The sequence below is a fragment of the Bos indicus genome, chromosome 6 (assembly GCF_029378745.1).
Source record: "Bos indicus isolate NIAB-ARS_2022 breed Sahiwal x Tharparkar chromosome 6, NIAB-ARS_B.indTharparkar_mat_pri_1.0, whole genome shotgun sequence".
NCBI lineage: Eukaryota > Metazoa > Chordata > Mammalia > Artiodactyla > Bovidae > Bos > Bos indicus.
The window spans coordinates 89,912,043-89,929,284 of NC_091765.1; the positions used below are offsets into that span (position 1 = coordinate 89,912,043).

Sequence of the window (17,242 nt, forward strand, 5' to 3'; positions counted from 1 at the left end):
CTCCATCAGCTGTTAAGAAGAAGGCTAGCTTTATCACTCCAGTTCCGGGAGGCGTGGGACCCATGACGGTGGCAATGCTTCTCAAGAACACCCTTTTGGCAGCTAAAAAAATCATTTACTAGATCACGTGAAGGAATAAAGCAAACTGAAGTCATGCTACGTATTTATTTGACAAAAGGCAAAAATCTTTATATTTTACTACAAAGCTATTTCTACATTGTATTTATTTTTTCATGGGTAGAATCATTGTGGATCAGATGATTCACACAATCTTATGCATTTCCTGCTAATATTTACTGGAATATTTTGAATGGATTTTGAGTTTTAGGAAAAAAGAAAACAACTGCAATGACACTTTGGTAACAGTTGCTTGTTTTGTGAATAATATTTGTTCATAATGTTAAAACAATAAAGGGCTCATAAGAAATGCATATATTTTTGACACAAAATCACAAATTGTGTGTCTTCAACAAACACGTTGTCAGCCAAATAGGCTCCTTTGTAAAATGTAATTTAGATTTTGCCATAATCGTACTCAATTTTATATATATTTTACAGCCTATATTGTATGCTGAAAGATAGGACTAAGTTGTGTCCGACTCTTGTGATCCCATGAACTGTAGCCTGCCATCATGTTCCTCTGCCCATGGGATTCTCCAGGCAAGAATACTGAAGTGGATTGCCATTTCCTTCTCCGGGGAACTTTCCCAATGCAGGAATTGAACCCAGGTCTCCTGCAATGAAGGCAGATGCTTTACTGACTGAGCTACGTGGGAAGCCCATATTGTATGCTGAGAAAGAGCAAAAGAGCTTACTTGCTAAAAGAAAGATAAAATATTAAGCATAAAATTTTGATCTCATATACTTCCCAAATGTACTCCCCAAGGCATACTAATGAAAAACTATGCTCCATTCAAGGAAAGAAAAATGTGCAAGGAACCCTAAAAATGCCATGCTACTTGGAAAGGTATTGATTATTTCAAATTGTGAATGACTACTTGACATAGTAAAAATTCAATAAGAATATGTTAGGCTTACATGTAATTTCTTTGTTCTCCTACAAACATATTACTCTAATAGCAAAATATGACACAATGTGCCACAGCTACTCCTTAGGATATGACTAAAAACCTACTGCTTTTTGCCCACAGTTCTTTTCTCTTACGGCATTTGGTTCTCACAGTAGATGCCATGTTTTTAACACAATTTAAATTATAAAATATATGTGCCTGTCAGTTGAAGGCTATTTGAGACTACCCTAGGCACATAATTGTATTGTTGTCATGCCCAAATCCCAGTGTGTTAATGTACCAATAATGATTCTTACCCAATGCATGTCTTTGTGTACTCTTAATCATTTGTGTGAAAATAGACTAGATGTTTATGATTAATAATATTTCAACTGTATAATAAAATCAGTTTGGAAAGAAATACATGTCTTCTTTTTTCCTAAGCTAGAAGTTTCCTTGTTCATATACTCGTTATCTATTTCTTCGCAGCACACTGGGGAGATGTACAAATGTCTCAAAAAGGAAAGAAAATGTTCTGTAGCCCATTCCACACTAATCTTGGTCTGATAACCTTGATAGTAGTTTTTTTATTTATTTTTGGCTGTGTTGGATCTTCGTTGCTGCACAGGCTTTTCTCTAGTTGCGGCGAGTGGGAGCTACTCTTTGTTGCGGTATGGGGGCTTCTCACTGCAGTGGCTTCTCTTGTTGCAGAGCACGGGTTCTGGGGCGGGCAGGCTTCAGTAGTTTCAGCTCCCAGGATAGGTTCAGTAGTTGTGGGGCAGCATGTGAGATCTTCTTGGACCAGGCATTGAACCCACGTCTCCTGCATTGGCGGGTGGATTCTTTACCACTCAGCCACCTGGGAAGCCGCTTGATGGTAGTTTAAAATCAAAGATCCCAAGCAAACATGTCAGAAAGGCCCTCATTAATATTTAAGTGCCCCAAATTCCCAAAACGAACAATGACTATTGCAGTGGGGTCAAGACTATCACAATAGAAGAGATTGAAATCAACTCCACATATAGCTGAGACATCAATGGATTTATAGGCAATGAAAAGAGTGAGGGGATCAGTAGAAGGAAAATTACTAAGAGAACTTGATTAGATATCAAGGCTGGAAGGATTTTTGTTAAACTACCTCACCAGGATTCTTGTTAAAGTTCAGTTCAGTTCAGTCGCTCAGTTGTGTCCGACTCTTTGCGACCCCATGAATCGCAGCATGCCAGGCCTCCCTGTCCAAAAGTTAGGTCAATATAAAGGGTGGGAGAGGAGGAATTTAATCAGATATGGCAAGAGGACAGGGAGCAGGGCAGGGGTATTCTCTATAAACTAACAACAGATTTCTTTGCTAAAACTGAGCTCAATAGTCTAATTCGATGCCTAGTTAAGAAAAGGATTCAGAGGAGCCTAGCTAAAGTTTGGTCAAGAAGGAAGCCTTTGTTAACACATAAAGGAAATGAAGTTGGTTCATCAGTATCATAACTTTATTTATGGATATTATTTGGGATCTATAAAAGATAGATATATGATTGTCTTGTGAAGGAGATTTGTACAAGTTCCCTTCTCCTACAAGTATCTGTAAAAAGGACCCTGAAGGACTAGTGAGGACTGAATAATAACATGAAGACATGGAGGTGAGAATGAGCTTAGCAAATACATATGAAATCAAGGGCAACAGTCAGACTGAAGTGAAAAATGTATGTTGCAGAGTGGTGGAAATATAGCTGAATAATAGCAGAAATGGATTAGAAAAAGCCTGGATAAATCAGAATTTGGACTATAGTTAGTCAGTGATAGAACATGGAAGTTGAAGCCTGGAGGATGTTATCACTGATTATCATGAGAAAATTGTAAAGAGGAGCTGATTTGGAGGAGAGATAATATGTTCAGTTGAAGACATGTTGTGTTTGCAGTGATGACATAATACATAAATCAAAGTCCTAACATAATATCACTCGGGACTGAAAATAATTTATGGCTAGTGGTGAAAATTTAGGACACAGTAATGATGCTAAAGCTGAAACTCCAGTACTTTGGCCACCTCTTGTGAAGAGTTAACTCATTGGAAAAGACTCTGATGCTGGGAGGGATTGGGAGCAGGAGGAGAAGGGGACAACAGAGGATGAGATGGCTGGATGGCATCACCAACTCAATGGACATGAGTTTGGGTGAACTCCAGCAGTTGGTGATGGACAGGGAGGCCTGGCGTGCTGCAATTCATGGGGTTGCAAAGAGTCGGACATGACTGAGCGACTGAACTGAACTGAACTGAACTGAGTGTGTGTTAACCACTATATTCCTAGCCTTTTTGACCACTGTATACACCCTGCATCTTTCTAATCTTATTCAATAGTAATAGCTATCCTTAACTGAGAGTGTGCTATATGTTTTACATTTTTGAGGTTGTTGTTACTGACATTTTGCATTTGATATATGAGTAAATCAACCCATGAGGTTATGAAAAAGTCTCAGCCAAGGCCAAATGGGTAGGAAAGGTAGAACTGAAATTCAAAGAAAGGTCTGTTGGGTAATATGAGCCAGAACCCACTCTCTTTTCTATCACTCTATCCCCTCAGTTGCCCACCTCCCTGCCACCTAGAATCCTTTCTCTTATCATTATATTTCTAAATTCTACTTGCTATTTAAGATTCACTTCAAATGAAACTCATCCAAGAGAAATGCTGTGAGACTTTGACTAAGTCCCACCTCTGAACTCTCATACTCATTTATGTACACATTCATGGCAGTCATCTATCTCTACCCAGCACTGTAGTTAAGTATGTATTTTCCTTGACTCACTCTAGTTCCTTGAGGTCAGAGTCCATGTATGATTTGTCTACTTGTCTTACAAATATTGGATGTTAGAGGCATAAAGTAGTTTATGATTGAATGGGTGACAGCTGAATTCATGAGAATCACAGATTAAGTTTAGAGAAAGATAAGCAATGTGCTGGTGACCCTTTCCTGCAAATGTCCAAAAACAAATTGTGACTTTTAGTCAAAGAGCAAGCAAGAAAGAAAAAAATGGAAGGATAGGAGAGGAGCGAAGAGATGAAGAGAGGAAAAGAAAGGAAAAGAAACTGTTAAGTGGGAGAGGGAAGGAAAAAATAAACTTAAGGGGGAGGGGCAGGAAGAGAAGGCACTTCCAGAGTTGCTTATGACTAGAGAGAGATGACAGAGAAGGTGATGGCACCCCACTCCAGTACTCTTGCCTGGAAAATCCCATGGACGGAGGAGCCAAGTAGGCTGCAGTCCCTAGGGTCGCTAAGAGTCGGACACGGCTGAGCAACTTCACTTTCACGTTTCACTTTCATGCATTGGAGAAGGAAATAGCAACCCACTCCAGTGTTCTTGCCTGGAGAATCCCAGGGACGGGGGAGCCTGGTGGGCTGCCATCTCTGGGGTCGCACAGAGTCGGACACAACTGAAGCAACTTAGCAGCAGCAGCAGTAGCAGCAGAGAGAGATGAATAAATTAAAAAGACAGTAAAAATGGTCAGAGGGAAAAATGATAGATGGGCATTGTAGCTCTTCACTTTCTTTCTCATTCTAACATGCATCAAGAATACAAATATCCATATGGCCACTTTACAGTACCCACCATCCCCATTCTTCAGAATTGCTGAGGGACTCCCTGATGAGAGGACTGAAGACATGAACATTGGAGATTTCCTACTTAGAGTGTACGTGGAATCCATCAGGATGAGTCCTAGAGGAAAAGAAACAAAGGATAACTTGGAGCTATTTTCATAGGCTCAGGTGGTAGATGAGTTTATATTGATATTATAATGATATTATGTGGCTTAGTTCACCAGAGTGGAGAAACATTTAGAGAGACAGCGGTCCACTTCTCTCAGTCCAAATATGTGCAGAAGCCACGGTTCATTTAATGTTTAGATTCTTATGGTAAAGGTAATTTACTTAAATCTTGATTTTAGGAGATAATGTGAATTCCTTTAAGGTCAGTATACTGACTCCTACCAGAGGACGCAGCTGGGGAAATGGAAAGGACGCGTGACCTGGAATCCTGAACAGATTCAAGTCCCAACTCTAGGGTGTGTCCTCTGGCAAGTCACTTAATTTCTTTCGAGTCTTCATTCTTTATTTGTTATATGGGAATTAAAACAAGACCTGTTGTTTATTGCTTTCTTTACTCAAGATAGATTGAGTATGCTCTATATATTAGGCATTGGATTTGTTGGGGCCAGTCAGGATTACTGAAGACAAATTTGAGATGTGTGTGAAAACCTTCTGCAAATGCAAAGCACTGTTAAGTACCAGTTAACAGTTACTACAAAGATGTTGTTGTACTATGTCCCAGTCTTTGGAATAAAGGTATTTAACATTATTCCTAGCATCTTCCTCCTGAAACTGCAATTGGTTGTGGTTTATTTAATCCTTTGTAAATTATTTCTTCTTAAATTCTCACCAATGGCACAGAAAGTGATTATATGACTTATAATTCAAATACTATTTGCTTAGGAAAAATCATATCCAGAAATTGTCCTAATAACAGTTAAAAAGAAAACCACAAAAGTAGAAATATGAACTGTGTAGGCACATTAAAGTAAGCCAAGTCCTATATATTCTTTAACTTTAAAAGGATGACTCTTGTGGTAAGCGATTGCCCAAGTTATAATGAGTTCAACAAGCTCATTCTTGTGTGATTTCTAAAGCCAAGTTTATATTTGAATAGTGAAAAGGATCCTTTCTGGTAAACTGAATTTGCTGGGTGGACGTGATGCAAATGACAACCTATCCCGACTTCTACAAGTTTTCAAGGTACAGAAAATATGAGCAATTGAAATTCTTGGTAGAAAACTTTAACACCTCAGCGAAACATATTTATAAATTATTTTATTATAAACTGGGCAAGTGAGAATTTATGGAAGCTCCGATTGTCACAAAAAGTAATAGCAATAATTACATATTTTGACCTTAAAAATGATACTTTAATAATCGTAAGTAGATAGGTAAGGTGAAGTCGCTCAGTCGTGTCCGACTCTTTGCAACCCCATGGACTGTAGCCTACCAGGCTCTACCATTCGTGGGATTTTTCAGTCAAGGGTACTGGAGTGGGTTGCCATTTCCTTCTCCAGAGGATCTTCCCGACCCAGGGATGGAACCCATGTCTCCTTCATTGTAGGCAGACACTTTACCGTCTGAGCCACCAAGGAAGTCTCAAGTAGATGAATAGCAAAAAAAATGTGAATGTTATATTAAACTTAAAACTTTCTATTCATTAGATGTACCAAATTTAAATATTTTAATTTCATCTTATTGGAGATGATATTATTATTGTTATTAGTATTTTGGTGTTTTACCAGCCTAATCACTGGGGCACATTTTTAAGAACTGTAGTTCTAGAGCTTGGTAGCCATTCCATTTACTCAGAAAAATATTAAATGGCAAAAATGACATAAAGGTAAATGTTATACTCTTAAAAATAATTATTTTTACAAAACTTGAAATACTAAAACTAAGTAGCAAAAACTAAAATAGAATATTAAACCTTTACTTTTATGCACATTTAATTGTTCTCTCCTGCCACTAAATAACAAAATATCTTGATTTACAGTGCAACCCAATCTGTCCTAAAAAGTAGTGTAAATAACTGCAGCTTCAGGGATATTTCTTTTTATTAACAGGTTAAGATGTTTCCTGGTTTGGATATATTAAAAGTCCCCTTTCTTGGAATCCTGCATGGATTGCTAGCAGCTCAGGAGCTAGAACAATTCTGTTCACACCAAGGGAGCTTTACCTGAATTCAGTTCTTTTTTGTTGTTTTAAGTACATTTACAAACATGATTATGCCCACAGGTAACAGGAAACCAGTGTTTCAAACGAAAAACTTGATCACACTACCCGATAACACAGGTATCCTGAACAAGTGCACGAACGCCCCAAGGCTTCATGCTGCTGCCAGAAGGACATATTTTTTTGATTGCTAAGAACTGCCAGATGACGCTTCATGAAATATAAATGCAAGAAAGCCTCTGAGAGAGCTCAATAAAAACCTTCCACCCATCGGTCTAGAAGGATAAGAGCAAGATACTATTAACAAGTGCAGGAAATGGATTTCGGGGTTCCAATATCAGTCTATCTCTTGATCAATGGTAGGTCATTTCTTTTTATTGTGTTAATGTTGTGTCATTGTAAAATGTGAACAGGATTTGCTTTCTCTGTGTGAGTGAGAAGTTGGCTTTTAGCAATTGTTCTTTATGACAAAGATCCAAGCAAGGAATCCGTGGATTCATTTAGTTTCTTATGTAATCTTTTGACACATTCCTCTCTTAATATATTTTGATACCTTTTTTCTGAGATCTCTATATTGTTTGTTCTATACAACTGAAGAGCAGTTGAGACATTTTAACTATGATATGAGAGTATCCTTTTGATTGAGTGAGTTATAAATGTATTCATGTTCTCTTAACAATTAGTGGGTTTCTATTTTCTCTAGCTGTAATGTAGTGAATGGAATTGATATACATGAGAAACTGTCAGAAAACTGCCCTTAGTAGGTTATGGATCTCAAATGTAGATGAATTAAAAATAGAACAGATGTGGGAATAGACAGAATAACTTTTGATCTGTTGCTTGTACGTTGAAGGAGGCTAGCCTGCTAAAGATGCCTTTCCCCTCCTTCACACAGCAATGACAGCACTGACTGGAGAGGCAGCCAGCACTATAAGCCCCCCAATCACAACCCAGCAGAGTAACTGGACAGTTAACAAAACAGAAGGTATTTTTCTTCACACTTTTGTATTTCAAGTGACTTTTTTTTTAATGTTTTAGCGAAATTTAGATTGTGATAAAAGCAACATTGGAAATTTTTAAACATATATCTTATTATTAGACAATCTTTTATGGGGACATTGTGAAATGGAAGTGGCAGGTAAATATGTCGCAAAGAATCATCTTTTTAAAAGGAGGAAGTGGAGCAGATGAGAGAAAGTTGTCTTCAGTTACAGTCTTGGATGTGAAACCTACCACACTTTCTGCCTGATTCCTGCTGAGTTCCCAACAACCCAGGCATGTCTAAAGGCAATTTGTCCCCATTTTTACATTCTCGATGAGTAACAATATTTTGATCTGTGATTATGAGCTTTTGCAGCCAAAATTTCTGGCAAGCAGATGAAGCCTTAATCCACTTTCTCTAATCTTCGGAAACGTCTTTTTTCTTGTTTGTCTTTGGGGTTTTTTGTTATTTTAGTGTACGCTGTATTTCCCAACCACTTGTACCCAATTTTTGTTGTTGATGGTGATGACATATTTTATTATTGTTATTAAAATAGTTTCTGGCCATTGCTGAGCATCAGCATGTTTCCAAACTCTTTGAACTCTTAGAGGTGAATTTAGGAAGCTTGTTATCTGCCAAGACCTGTGTATCAGGTGGGTGTGATTCTCAGGCAAATCAAATATCACTCCCTGATGGGAAGGTGGGCTTTGTGATTTACAACAAAAGAAACACCATGTCTTGCTCTCAGAGCCCAGCAAATAAAAGAAGATGAAGTCAAATACTTTGTTTGTGAACATGAAAGATAGTAATATTTAAGTATTCTTTATTTCACCAATAATTTTGTATTTTAAAAACTTCCTTAAAATATTTTACCCATTTGAATTTTGGAGCATGTATTAATTTGAAAAACAAAATATGCGGCTTTTAGAATAACTTTTAGCCAAATTCTTCATGTTTCCAAGCCTTTAAACAAAGAGAAAGCATCCTTGTTGGAAGATAATACTGTTGAAATTAAAGAAGTACAGTTCCCTCTCAGTGTCGGACAGTTTGCCCATCACCACCGTTTTTCTTCCCTAATAGTGAACTGCAAATCAGTAGTCGCCAAGTTACAGGCAATAATATTGGAAAGAAAAGGGATTGAATGTATCACTTCAGTAGTTTTCCTTTGTGTTCTTGATTGGGGAATTCTCGTTTCCTGCTTATTGTTTAATCTAAAAAATCTGAATCTAGTACCTCAGGAAAATTTTTGTGAAGTTATAATTAATATTCTTGTCCTTAGGGGGAAGATGAGTCTCTAGTCTACTCTCTTTTTAAAAATGTCTTCTTTCAGTTCTCACATTTTCTAGTAAATCCTGATTCAGGCTTGGTTAATTGAACTGAGTTAATCTTGAAGTAGGAAGAACCTAGTACAGTTTATAATGGGAAGTTCTCACTGCCTTAATGATCAAGGTGAGAAATTAGATTTACTATGCTACATTTAACAAAATGAATATGAATTTTAAGGTAATGTGCGATCTCAACCAAAATGAAGCTATGCGTTGAGGACATATGATGTTTATTCACAACAATGACAAAAATAAAATGCCACTAATTCTGCTTGAGAAGAATTTAAGAATCAAATATTAAACTACACTAAAATTATGCTGTTTTACCCAAATGTCATTCCCACTGCATAAACCTCAAGAACAGCATAGGTATATGTCTTTAATACTTCAAGGAATGAAAGATAACCATTCTGAAATATATGTATTTTGCTGCAGTACAGCTTCCCAAAGGGAAGTTTCCCATAAAAAGGCTTTTGGACACTTGACCACAAAAGTTTGACCAAGTATGGTCATCTGAAGAATCTAAGAGCTAGAAATCAAAACCCAAGTTTTCTAATTCCAACTCCATGGCTTTTCCTACAGTCTCATAATGCCTCTTGAGTAAAATTTCTAATTAACATCCAAAGGTATTGTCTTAGCTGTGTTAAGCCTGAGCCATAAATTATTTCTGGCTTCATATACGGGTCATAACAATACCTCTTCTGAAATCAGTTATGGAAAACAATTTCCTTTCCATTAGCTACTTAAGGTCCACAGATGAGCAAGGGCAGATTCTCATCTCACTCCTCTGGGGAGTGAAGAGAAATCAAATTCATTATCTCACAAGCACATATCCACATCTCCCTAAGTGCTTACTTCTCAGGTATATGAAAGTTTCTATATTTATTAGCATCCAGGATACATTTGGGAAGCCTTGTTTAAGACACCATACTGACTAGTATCAATGCTGCCACCTTTTGGCAGACTTGTATCTATATCTTATAATGAAATTTCTAAAGAACAGAATGATAATCAGTCCACCTCCACCACCTAATTTATTAATGTGTCTAGATAATATTAACCTAACCTTTGTATATGTAACCTGCCAAAGGAATGAATCAATAGTTCAAGTGGCAGAGCACTCAAAGAATATTCTTAAAATGAAAGGCCTTTTTGTATATGTGTTACGAATCTACTATGAAAGCGTGACCCACTTCATCTGTTAATATAGTATCTCCTTTTTCTAGCTGACTACACAGAAGGACCCATAGCCTTGAAGTTCTCACATCCTTGCCTGGAAGATCACCACAGTTACTGCATCAATGGTGTCTGTGCATTCCACCATGAGTTGGAGAAAGCCATCTGCAGGTAGTTGCAAAGAACTTCCCAAGTCCTAGAGATGGGAGAAGGAGAATGTATGGTGTTTCACATGGTACCTTTATATACACCTCTATTTTACCCAGTAAAAAAGGTACATGCTCTGAACATGATTCACCAATTCTCTTTGTATTTGAATATCTAAGGAGTCTTTTTCTAACCTACCTAATTCTCACTGCTTAAAAGTATGGTTCCTAGATTAGCAGCATCCGTGTAACCTGGGAGCTTGTTAGAAATGCAGAAGCTCATGCCACACCTCAAAACTACTGAATCCAAAACAACTTTTGAAAAGTGGAAATGTTAGTTGCTCAGTCGTGTCCAACTTTTTGTAACCCCATAGAGTATAGCCCACCAGGCTCCTCTGTCCATGAGAGTCTCTGGGCAAGAATACTGGAGTGAGTTGCCATTTCCTTCTCCAGGGAATCTTCCTGACCAGGATTGAACCTGGGTCTCCTACACTGCAGGCAGATTCGTTACCATCTGAGAGACCAGTCAATAACATGCAAAGACGTTTCTAAGATTTTTATGAGTTGATTATAGGATGAAATGAAACTATGGCAAAAATATTTCAGGAATATAAAGTTCTAGATCAACTGAGATACTGTTTATGACCATTGATTTACTCAGCATCCTCTTATGAAAGAGTAGGTTAACAGTTTTCCACATCAACTCATGGAAGTGTCCTACCTTTCTCTTCTACCAATGAGGGAAGCTGCATTTATACGGGGTTTTAATCAAATGCATGGCTTCTTCTTCTTTAATAGATCAACTTTCATTTGGTATGTGCCTCTTTAATTTAAATCATTTTTATTTAATTGTTTTCATTTTTTGAAATTAGTCATATGTGTTTCCATCATCATGAGTTTTAACATTATACATTTTTTCTTTTTTTTAAAGGTGTTTTACTGGTTATACTGGAGAAAGGTGTGAGCATTTGACCTTAACTTCATATGCTGCAGATTCTTATGAAAAATACATCGCAATTGGGATTGGCGTTGGATTACTATTAAGTGGTTTTCTTGTTATTTTTTACTGCTACATAAGAAAGAGGTAAGAAAAAAAAAAATTATGAAGTCACTAGGTACTCATTCATTTGACAAACATTTACTGAGCCCCTACAAGGTACCAAGCATTGACATATATAATTGTCTAGTGAAAATATGGCTGTAAATCTGGCAAGTTCCTGCATATTTGTTTTGGTGCCTCTTCTCATAAGCCCAGACAAGAGGTAGATTTACTTGCAGTTGCAATAGGATAGCTCCAATTTACAATTTCCCTTCATCCTCATCTCTGTCTGTCTACATCAAGTTGTAAATGAGTAGGACAGTCAGTCCACAAGGGTGAAGATTAACTGTGTCCTGTGCAAAACTATATGGAGTGCTGAACACCGTGTTTGGGACACCGTACGTGCTCAGTAAATATCTGTCGAATGGACACATCAAATATAAGTATGAAATTAATGAAAGTGTGTAACAAACTTGGGCCATTTTCTTCCCAGACATCAACCGAGGGTACATGCAGGAGATACTGCCTACTGCTAAAAGCTAAAGAAGACAAATTTGATCCACTAAGTATAAATTACTCATGTATTAATTATTAATTATTATTTCTGGCCTTTCCACACTGGTAATTTTACCTAAAATCACATATAAGGAAAAGTCAAAAAATACATGACATACATTAAAGAAAAGTAAAAATACATTTCTTTTGCTGTACTCTGTTAACTAAGTTGTCATTTTTAAAATGACCAAAAGTTATTATACAACATAAAAAAATATTTTCTTAATAACTGCACCTTAGAGAGAGTAAAATTTGTTATATCAATTGTGGATCGATTAATACAAAATCTGTTAAATCAGCTGCATAAGAGATCAAGAAAGGAAAAACAAAGAAAAGGAAGTAAGACCTTTTAGTGTAAATAAGACAACTGCCTGAGGTCAAGTTCCCTAGAAGAAGAACTATGAAAGAGATTCTTGAGTGAGTGATTGGTCAAGGGACTACTCAAAGCTGAAACTTGTAACGAAGTAGGAAAGCTAGAGCAGAGTGGAAAGGAAGCAAAGGTGTAGATTTAGCTGAAACCTATCCTCAGCCTGATTCCACAGGGAGACCTAGAACATGAATGGCATCTCTGACCCAACCTAAGGAGGTGAGGGAGCTTGGTTTTAGTACTGAGTCATCAGGTGTGGATGTCAGAATGCTCCTGGTGGGGTAAGGGACAGGGCCTTGGAATCTCCCAGAAATCTTCAGGCAAAATCCTCTCTTGGCTGAGGACAGTCCTCTAGAGAAGGATGGTGCTGTGAGCCTTATTATGGGCTTCCCTGGAAGCTCAGCTGGTAAAGAATCTGTCTGCAATGCAGAAGACCCTGGTTCAATTCCTGGGTCGGGAAGATCCCCTGGAGAAGGGATAGGCTACCCACTCCAGAATTCTTGGGCTTCCCTGGTGGCTCAGTCAGTAAAGAATCTGCCTGCAATTCAGGAGACCTGGGTTCAATCCCTGGCTTGGGAAGGTCTCCTGGAGGAGGACATGGCAACCCACTCTAGTATTCTTGCCTGGAGAATCCCCATGGACAGAGGAGCCTGGTGGGCTACAGTTCATAGGGTCACAGAGAGTCAGACATGACTGAGCAATGTAGCACAGCACAAAGCACATGAGCCTTATTAATACCCACAGCTGCTGAGGGATGGGGATGGCAAAGCGGGTATAGGTGGGACACCAAGAGCAACTGTTATACCAGAGCATTTATATAATTCTCAATAAGCTATACAAACAGCAGTCAAATTCATATGGAAACCAATGCTCTGTTTTAGGTATCTAAAATTGAAATCACCTTACAATATCTGTTCCGGAGGAAGACCACTGTGAAGCCTTTGTAAGAAATTTTCATGAGGCATTGGTGTAAATCAGTGGGCCCCAAACTGAAATCTTCAAGAGAAACAACAAAACTTTCCAGGCTGACTAGAAAGTTGGGATCGTGGTGAAATGAGAGAATAAATTTCAACGTTGGTGCTTAGACTCTGTCATCGTTAAAGCACCATGGGAGCCAAGGGAACAAGCTACAGTGACAGAAGTCAAGTTCACAGCCCTACTCTGGGTTTGCTGCTTCTGTGTGGTTTTTGTTCTCCCTATGGGATACTGAGTTGTATGCTTCTGACTATGTCAGATGTGAATTCTCATGACAATAATTATCAACTATGCAGTTGTTAGGGGAAGCACACTGATTGAAACCTCCCACCCTGGCCAGGCACCACAGTAACCATTTGCATGAGCTGTTTTACGACAGAAGGTCCTGGTAAGGAACAGGGAACTAATAAGCCTCCACCAACCAGAAGAGTTCGGGAAAGGTCAAAAGGAAACACCAGCTGTCCGTCCACCTCCCAGAATCCTTCTCTCTGGCATCCATCTTGGCTGAACAAGGCTTGCACCACCAGGAAGGACTCTGAGTCAGAATGATTGGCTAAAGACTACCCGGAAACTAATCCCATCACCATAAAACCCAAACTGCAAGCCATGTGACAGAGCAGTTCTCCTGGGTTCCCTTACCCTCCTGCTCTCCACCTGGGCGCCCTTTCCCAATAAAATCTCTTGCTTTGTCAGCACATGTGTCTCCTCGGACACTTCATTTCTGAGTGTTAGACAAGAGCCCAGTTTCGGGCCCTGGAAGGGGTCCGCTTTCCTACAACACAGTCAGCCTAAGCAAGGCCATGCTTGGGTTCTTCACTATGCTTGTTACCAGGATTTTGGACCACAGCTCTATGGACCAAATCTGAAACATGCTGCTTTCATGGTGTCTAAAAGAATGTGATGTCAACTACTCAGATGAGATTAGTGTTATGGCACTTCCGGTGACCCAAACATGTGACTGAAGTCTAAGCTAGAGAAAAGAAAACAGAACGTCCAAGGCAAACATAAATCATCCCAAGCTTGTGGCAAAACTTTGAAATATGGAATAAGCTAAAGAGTTTCTGATGACTGAAAACTTATCTGGATATTGAGTCTTGAATAGGCAAAACATTTTTGTTTCTGCATGGATTATAAAATTTTGTGCTCGACTCACTAGTCCTCAAATGCTTATGTTCATCACTTTCTCCTATTGTTAGTGGAATTACCTGGTGACTATTTGGACTGACATTCTAAAATTCTACTAATGAATACAGTTCTACAATTGACTCTAAAATAGAAACTGAAGAACCAGACATTTTCATCAACCAAGAGCATGTGGAAACTTTCTTTACCATTCCTGAATACCTGATAGAAGATTTGTATGTGGAGAAAATGGAACATTGGTAGAAATAACATTTTGAGAATTATGGTCCTACCTGTTTAATCATTATTCTTCCACCTAATTCAAATAATCCTAGCCCCCTTAATTTCTTTGGACTTTCATGTCATTTTCCACAAAGCCTTTCTAGCACTAAAATTTGATATTGAGAGAAGGGAGAAAAATTTACACATCTGTGTTGCAAGTGTGATTATTCTCAACTCCATGTCTGTCCCCAGTCTTACCCCTCACTCTGAAACACACCACTGGATATTATCTTCGGTGTATATTGTAGTGTTTGGTTGTTAAAATAATAATTTAAGAATTTGTTCTTAAAGGAAGTGAAACATGAAATTAAAGAATAGTATCTACCACGTTTCTTTTAGATTCAATCTAAGACTATGGACTTTTTTTATTTTTTTCTATTGTGGAATAGATAAGCAAAGTATTTTGATCATAGCATGGGTTAAAAAAGGAGTCAAAGGTGAACTTTCTTACAATGGAAGCCTACTAGCAATGGCTTCTCTTACATCAGGTTGTGACTTTTCATTCACTTCTAAATAAAACTACCTTCTGTTTTCCTTTGAGTAGAAGGCATTTCACTTGCTCAGTTTGTTTTTCCTTCTGAAGGAATTTAATGCAGATGAATTGCACATCAGCACTTTCTGCATGATCTCACAAAGTATGCAAAGGTTACATCATCCCAAGGAGTAGGGAGGTAAAGGTTCCTCCCAATGACTCCTCTTCCTGAGCATTTCAAATAGCTGTTAAAAAGCTGGGGAGAGTCCAGGAAGAAACAATAAAGCTTAATTAAGGACTGCCTCCTGATGAAAAGAAAGAGGAAGTAAGACTAAAGTCTCTGGAAAGGTGATAAACTAAAGAGTTACAAATATTTGCTGTCTATAAGTATTTCTAAAATGTATACTTAACTGAATAAAATTCCCAAATGCCAAACCAAAAAGTAGATCAAAGCAGAAAACCAACAGAGCTTCATTTTTTTTCACCTCTGGATGGGTATGCATTAACATCATAAAATCCACCCAGTAAGAAAATATGGAAATTTAGAGTGTGGCTCCTGAGAAGCCATCTGTTTATGATCTGTCATACAAAGGAATCTTGTGCTCATATAACTCCTAGAGTTCATTTTCCAGGAAGAAATCCCTGGTATTCTTATGGCAAAATTTACATTTGTAAGCAGGTCTTCAGTAGGAACATGTATAAGATGTTCTGCAAATCTTTCATTTTCTGTTTTTTCCTATATGAAATAAGACCCTCCCTGAACAGAAGCCTACCGGTGAAGATCTGGTATCAGAACTACATTTCAGCTATTAGGTGTGGTGGGTCATTTAAGAAAGAAATGAGAACGTATTTCTGGCATCTTTGACTAAATCAAACCAGTCAACGGAGTTCATCAGTTTCTTTCATTTCCCATTTTGTCTCCTTCCTGTGTCTGCCCTTCAGTTCTTGAGAACACATTCCTAAGTCATCAGTATTCATGAGCGCTTCATTAATTAGCCCTTGGGAGCACAACGGCAGTAGGAGCAAACACTATAATTTCAGTCATGCTTGAGAGAGTAAATTTACAAAAAAGGAATTATAACTGCTTTCCCCGAGTTATTTTTTTCCTATAATTATATTGGAAGTAGATGAAATGATAATACAGTTTGTCTTTTAGTGTTTCCTGGCACAATACAACCCTTTAATTTTGAAACGTCCCATTTTGCTGACATCAAGAAAATGTCCATTTATTATATGCAATTGAAAAAAGAATGTCTTAAGGAAATAACAATGAAACATGAGCAATTTAAGCTTTTGATGTTGAACAGAAGGACACTTCTCCACAGAAGACCATGAGTAAACCATCTAATTTCTCTGCCTTGCAAACTGTAACACACGCTGTGATATGATATAAATATTGATATCCTACAACCCACACTCATGGGAAGGGTTACCAGAATCTCTCTATTGCAAAACACCACTCTTTCTGGCTTACATCATTACTGTCTGACATCAGGATACTAGCATTTGCCAAGATGAACTGGAAGTGTTGAAATTTAATTTGTGAGTTTGGGACTGCTAATCTGGGTGAGTCCACATTTCTGTCCAAACTTTTGGCACAGCCCTATTCAGTAGCACATTCAGAAGCACATCTTCCAGATTCAGCTCCAAATTTCTGTTAAATGTTCAATGAATGTACAACTCAGAGTACAAGGCCTAAGTAGCTATTTCTTGAGAATTCAAAGTATAGACTTCTTGAGAATAACCATGTGAAAAAATGTGATCCATCACTACATTTTACTCCTCCGCCAAAACAAAACATGAGGGCTTTTACAGATTGTGGCCAATACCCACAGCTTCCAGAGAAGTATCTCATAAAGATGAAGAATATGATTATACAGTAACAAGAATAATTGAATTGTTTAATCAGGTCTTATGCCTATACTTCATGGGCTTTCTTTGTAATTTTTATGTCTCAGATAATATTGGAGCATAAGTAACTTAGATTAAAATTCTGTTAATACCACACTCTAGCAGGTATCAAACTAGCAGTTTT

The 17,242-nt window shown here is 37.9% G+C and overlaps 2 protein-coding genes across 7 annotated transcripts in view; both read left to right on the forward strand.

The window, feature by feature from the left end:
• MTHFD2L (methylenetetrahydrofolate dehydrogenase (NADP+ dependent) 2 like) overlaps positions 1 to 6,967 on the forward strand; it is a 147,578-nt gene extending 140,611 nt beyond the window's left edge. For 4 of the 5 annotated variants that reach the window (XM_070791585.1, XM_019962921.2, XM_019962923.2 and 1 more), the window contains one exon: positions 6,830 to 6,967. In XM_070791585.1, the coding sequence (XP_070647686.1) occupies positions 6,830 to 6,960 (131 nt within the window). In that variant the 3' untranslated portion in view covers positions 6,961 to 6,967. Of the gene's footprint in view, positions 1 to 9; positions 1,432 to 6,829 lie in introns of those variants that run through there. The other variant, XM_019962922.2, reaches the window with a different exon arrangement.
• A 30-nt stretch (positions 6,968 to 6,997) lies between these two features.
• Positions 6,998 to 15,557, forward strand: EPGN (epithelial mitogen). Of its 2 annotated transcripts, XM_019962925.2 has the most exons (5): positions 7,004 to 7,125; positions 7,662 to 7,751; positions 10,300 to 10,420; positions 11,327 to 11,479; positions 13,238 to 15,557. In XM_019962925.2, the coding sequence occupies exons 1-5, from the start codon at positions 7,083 to 7,085 to the stop codon at positions 13,290 to 13,292; spliced, it is 462 nt and encodes a 153-aa protein (XP_019818484.1). In that variant the 5' UTR covers positions 7,004 to 7,082; the 3' UTR covers positions 13,293 to 15,557. The 2 variants fall into 2 exon arrangements, with proteins under 2 accessions (XP_070647689.1, XP_019818484.1); XM_070791588.1 differs by lacking the exon at positions 7,662 to 7,751 and having other exon boundaries at positions 6,998 to 7,125.
• Positions 15,558 to 17,242: the final 1,685 nt, after the last annotated feature.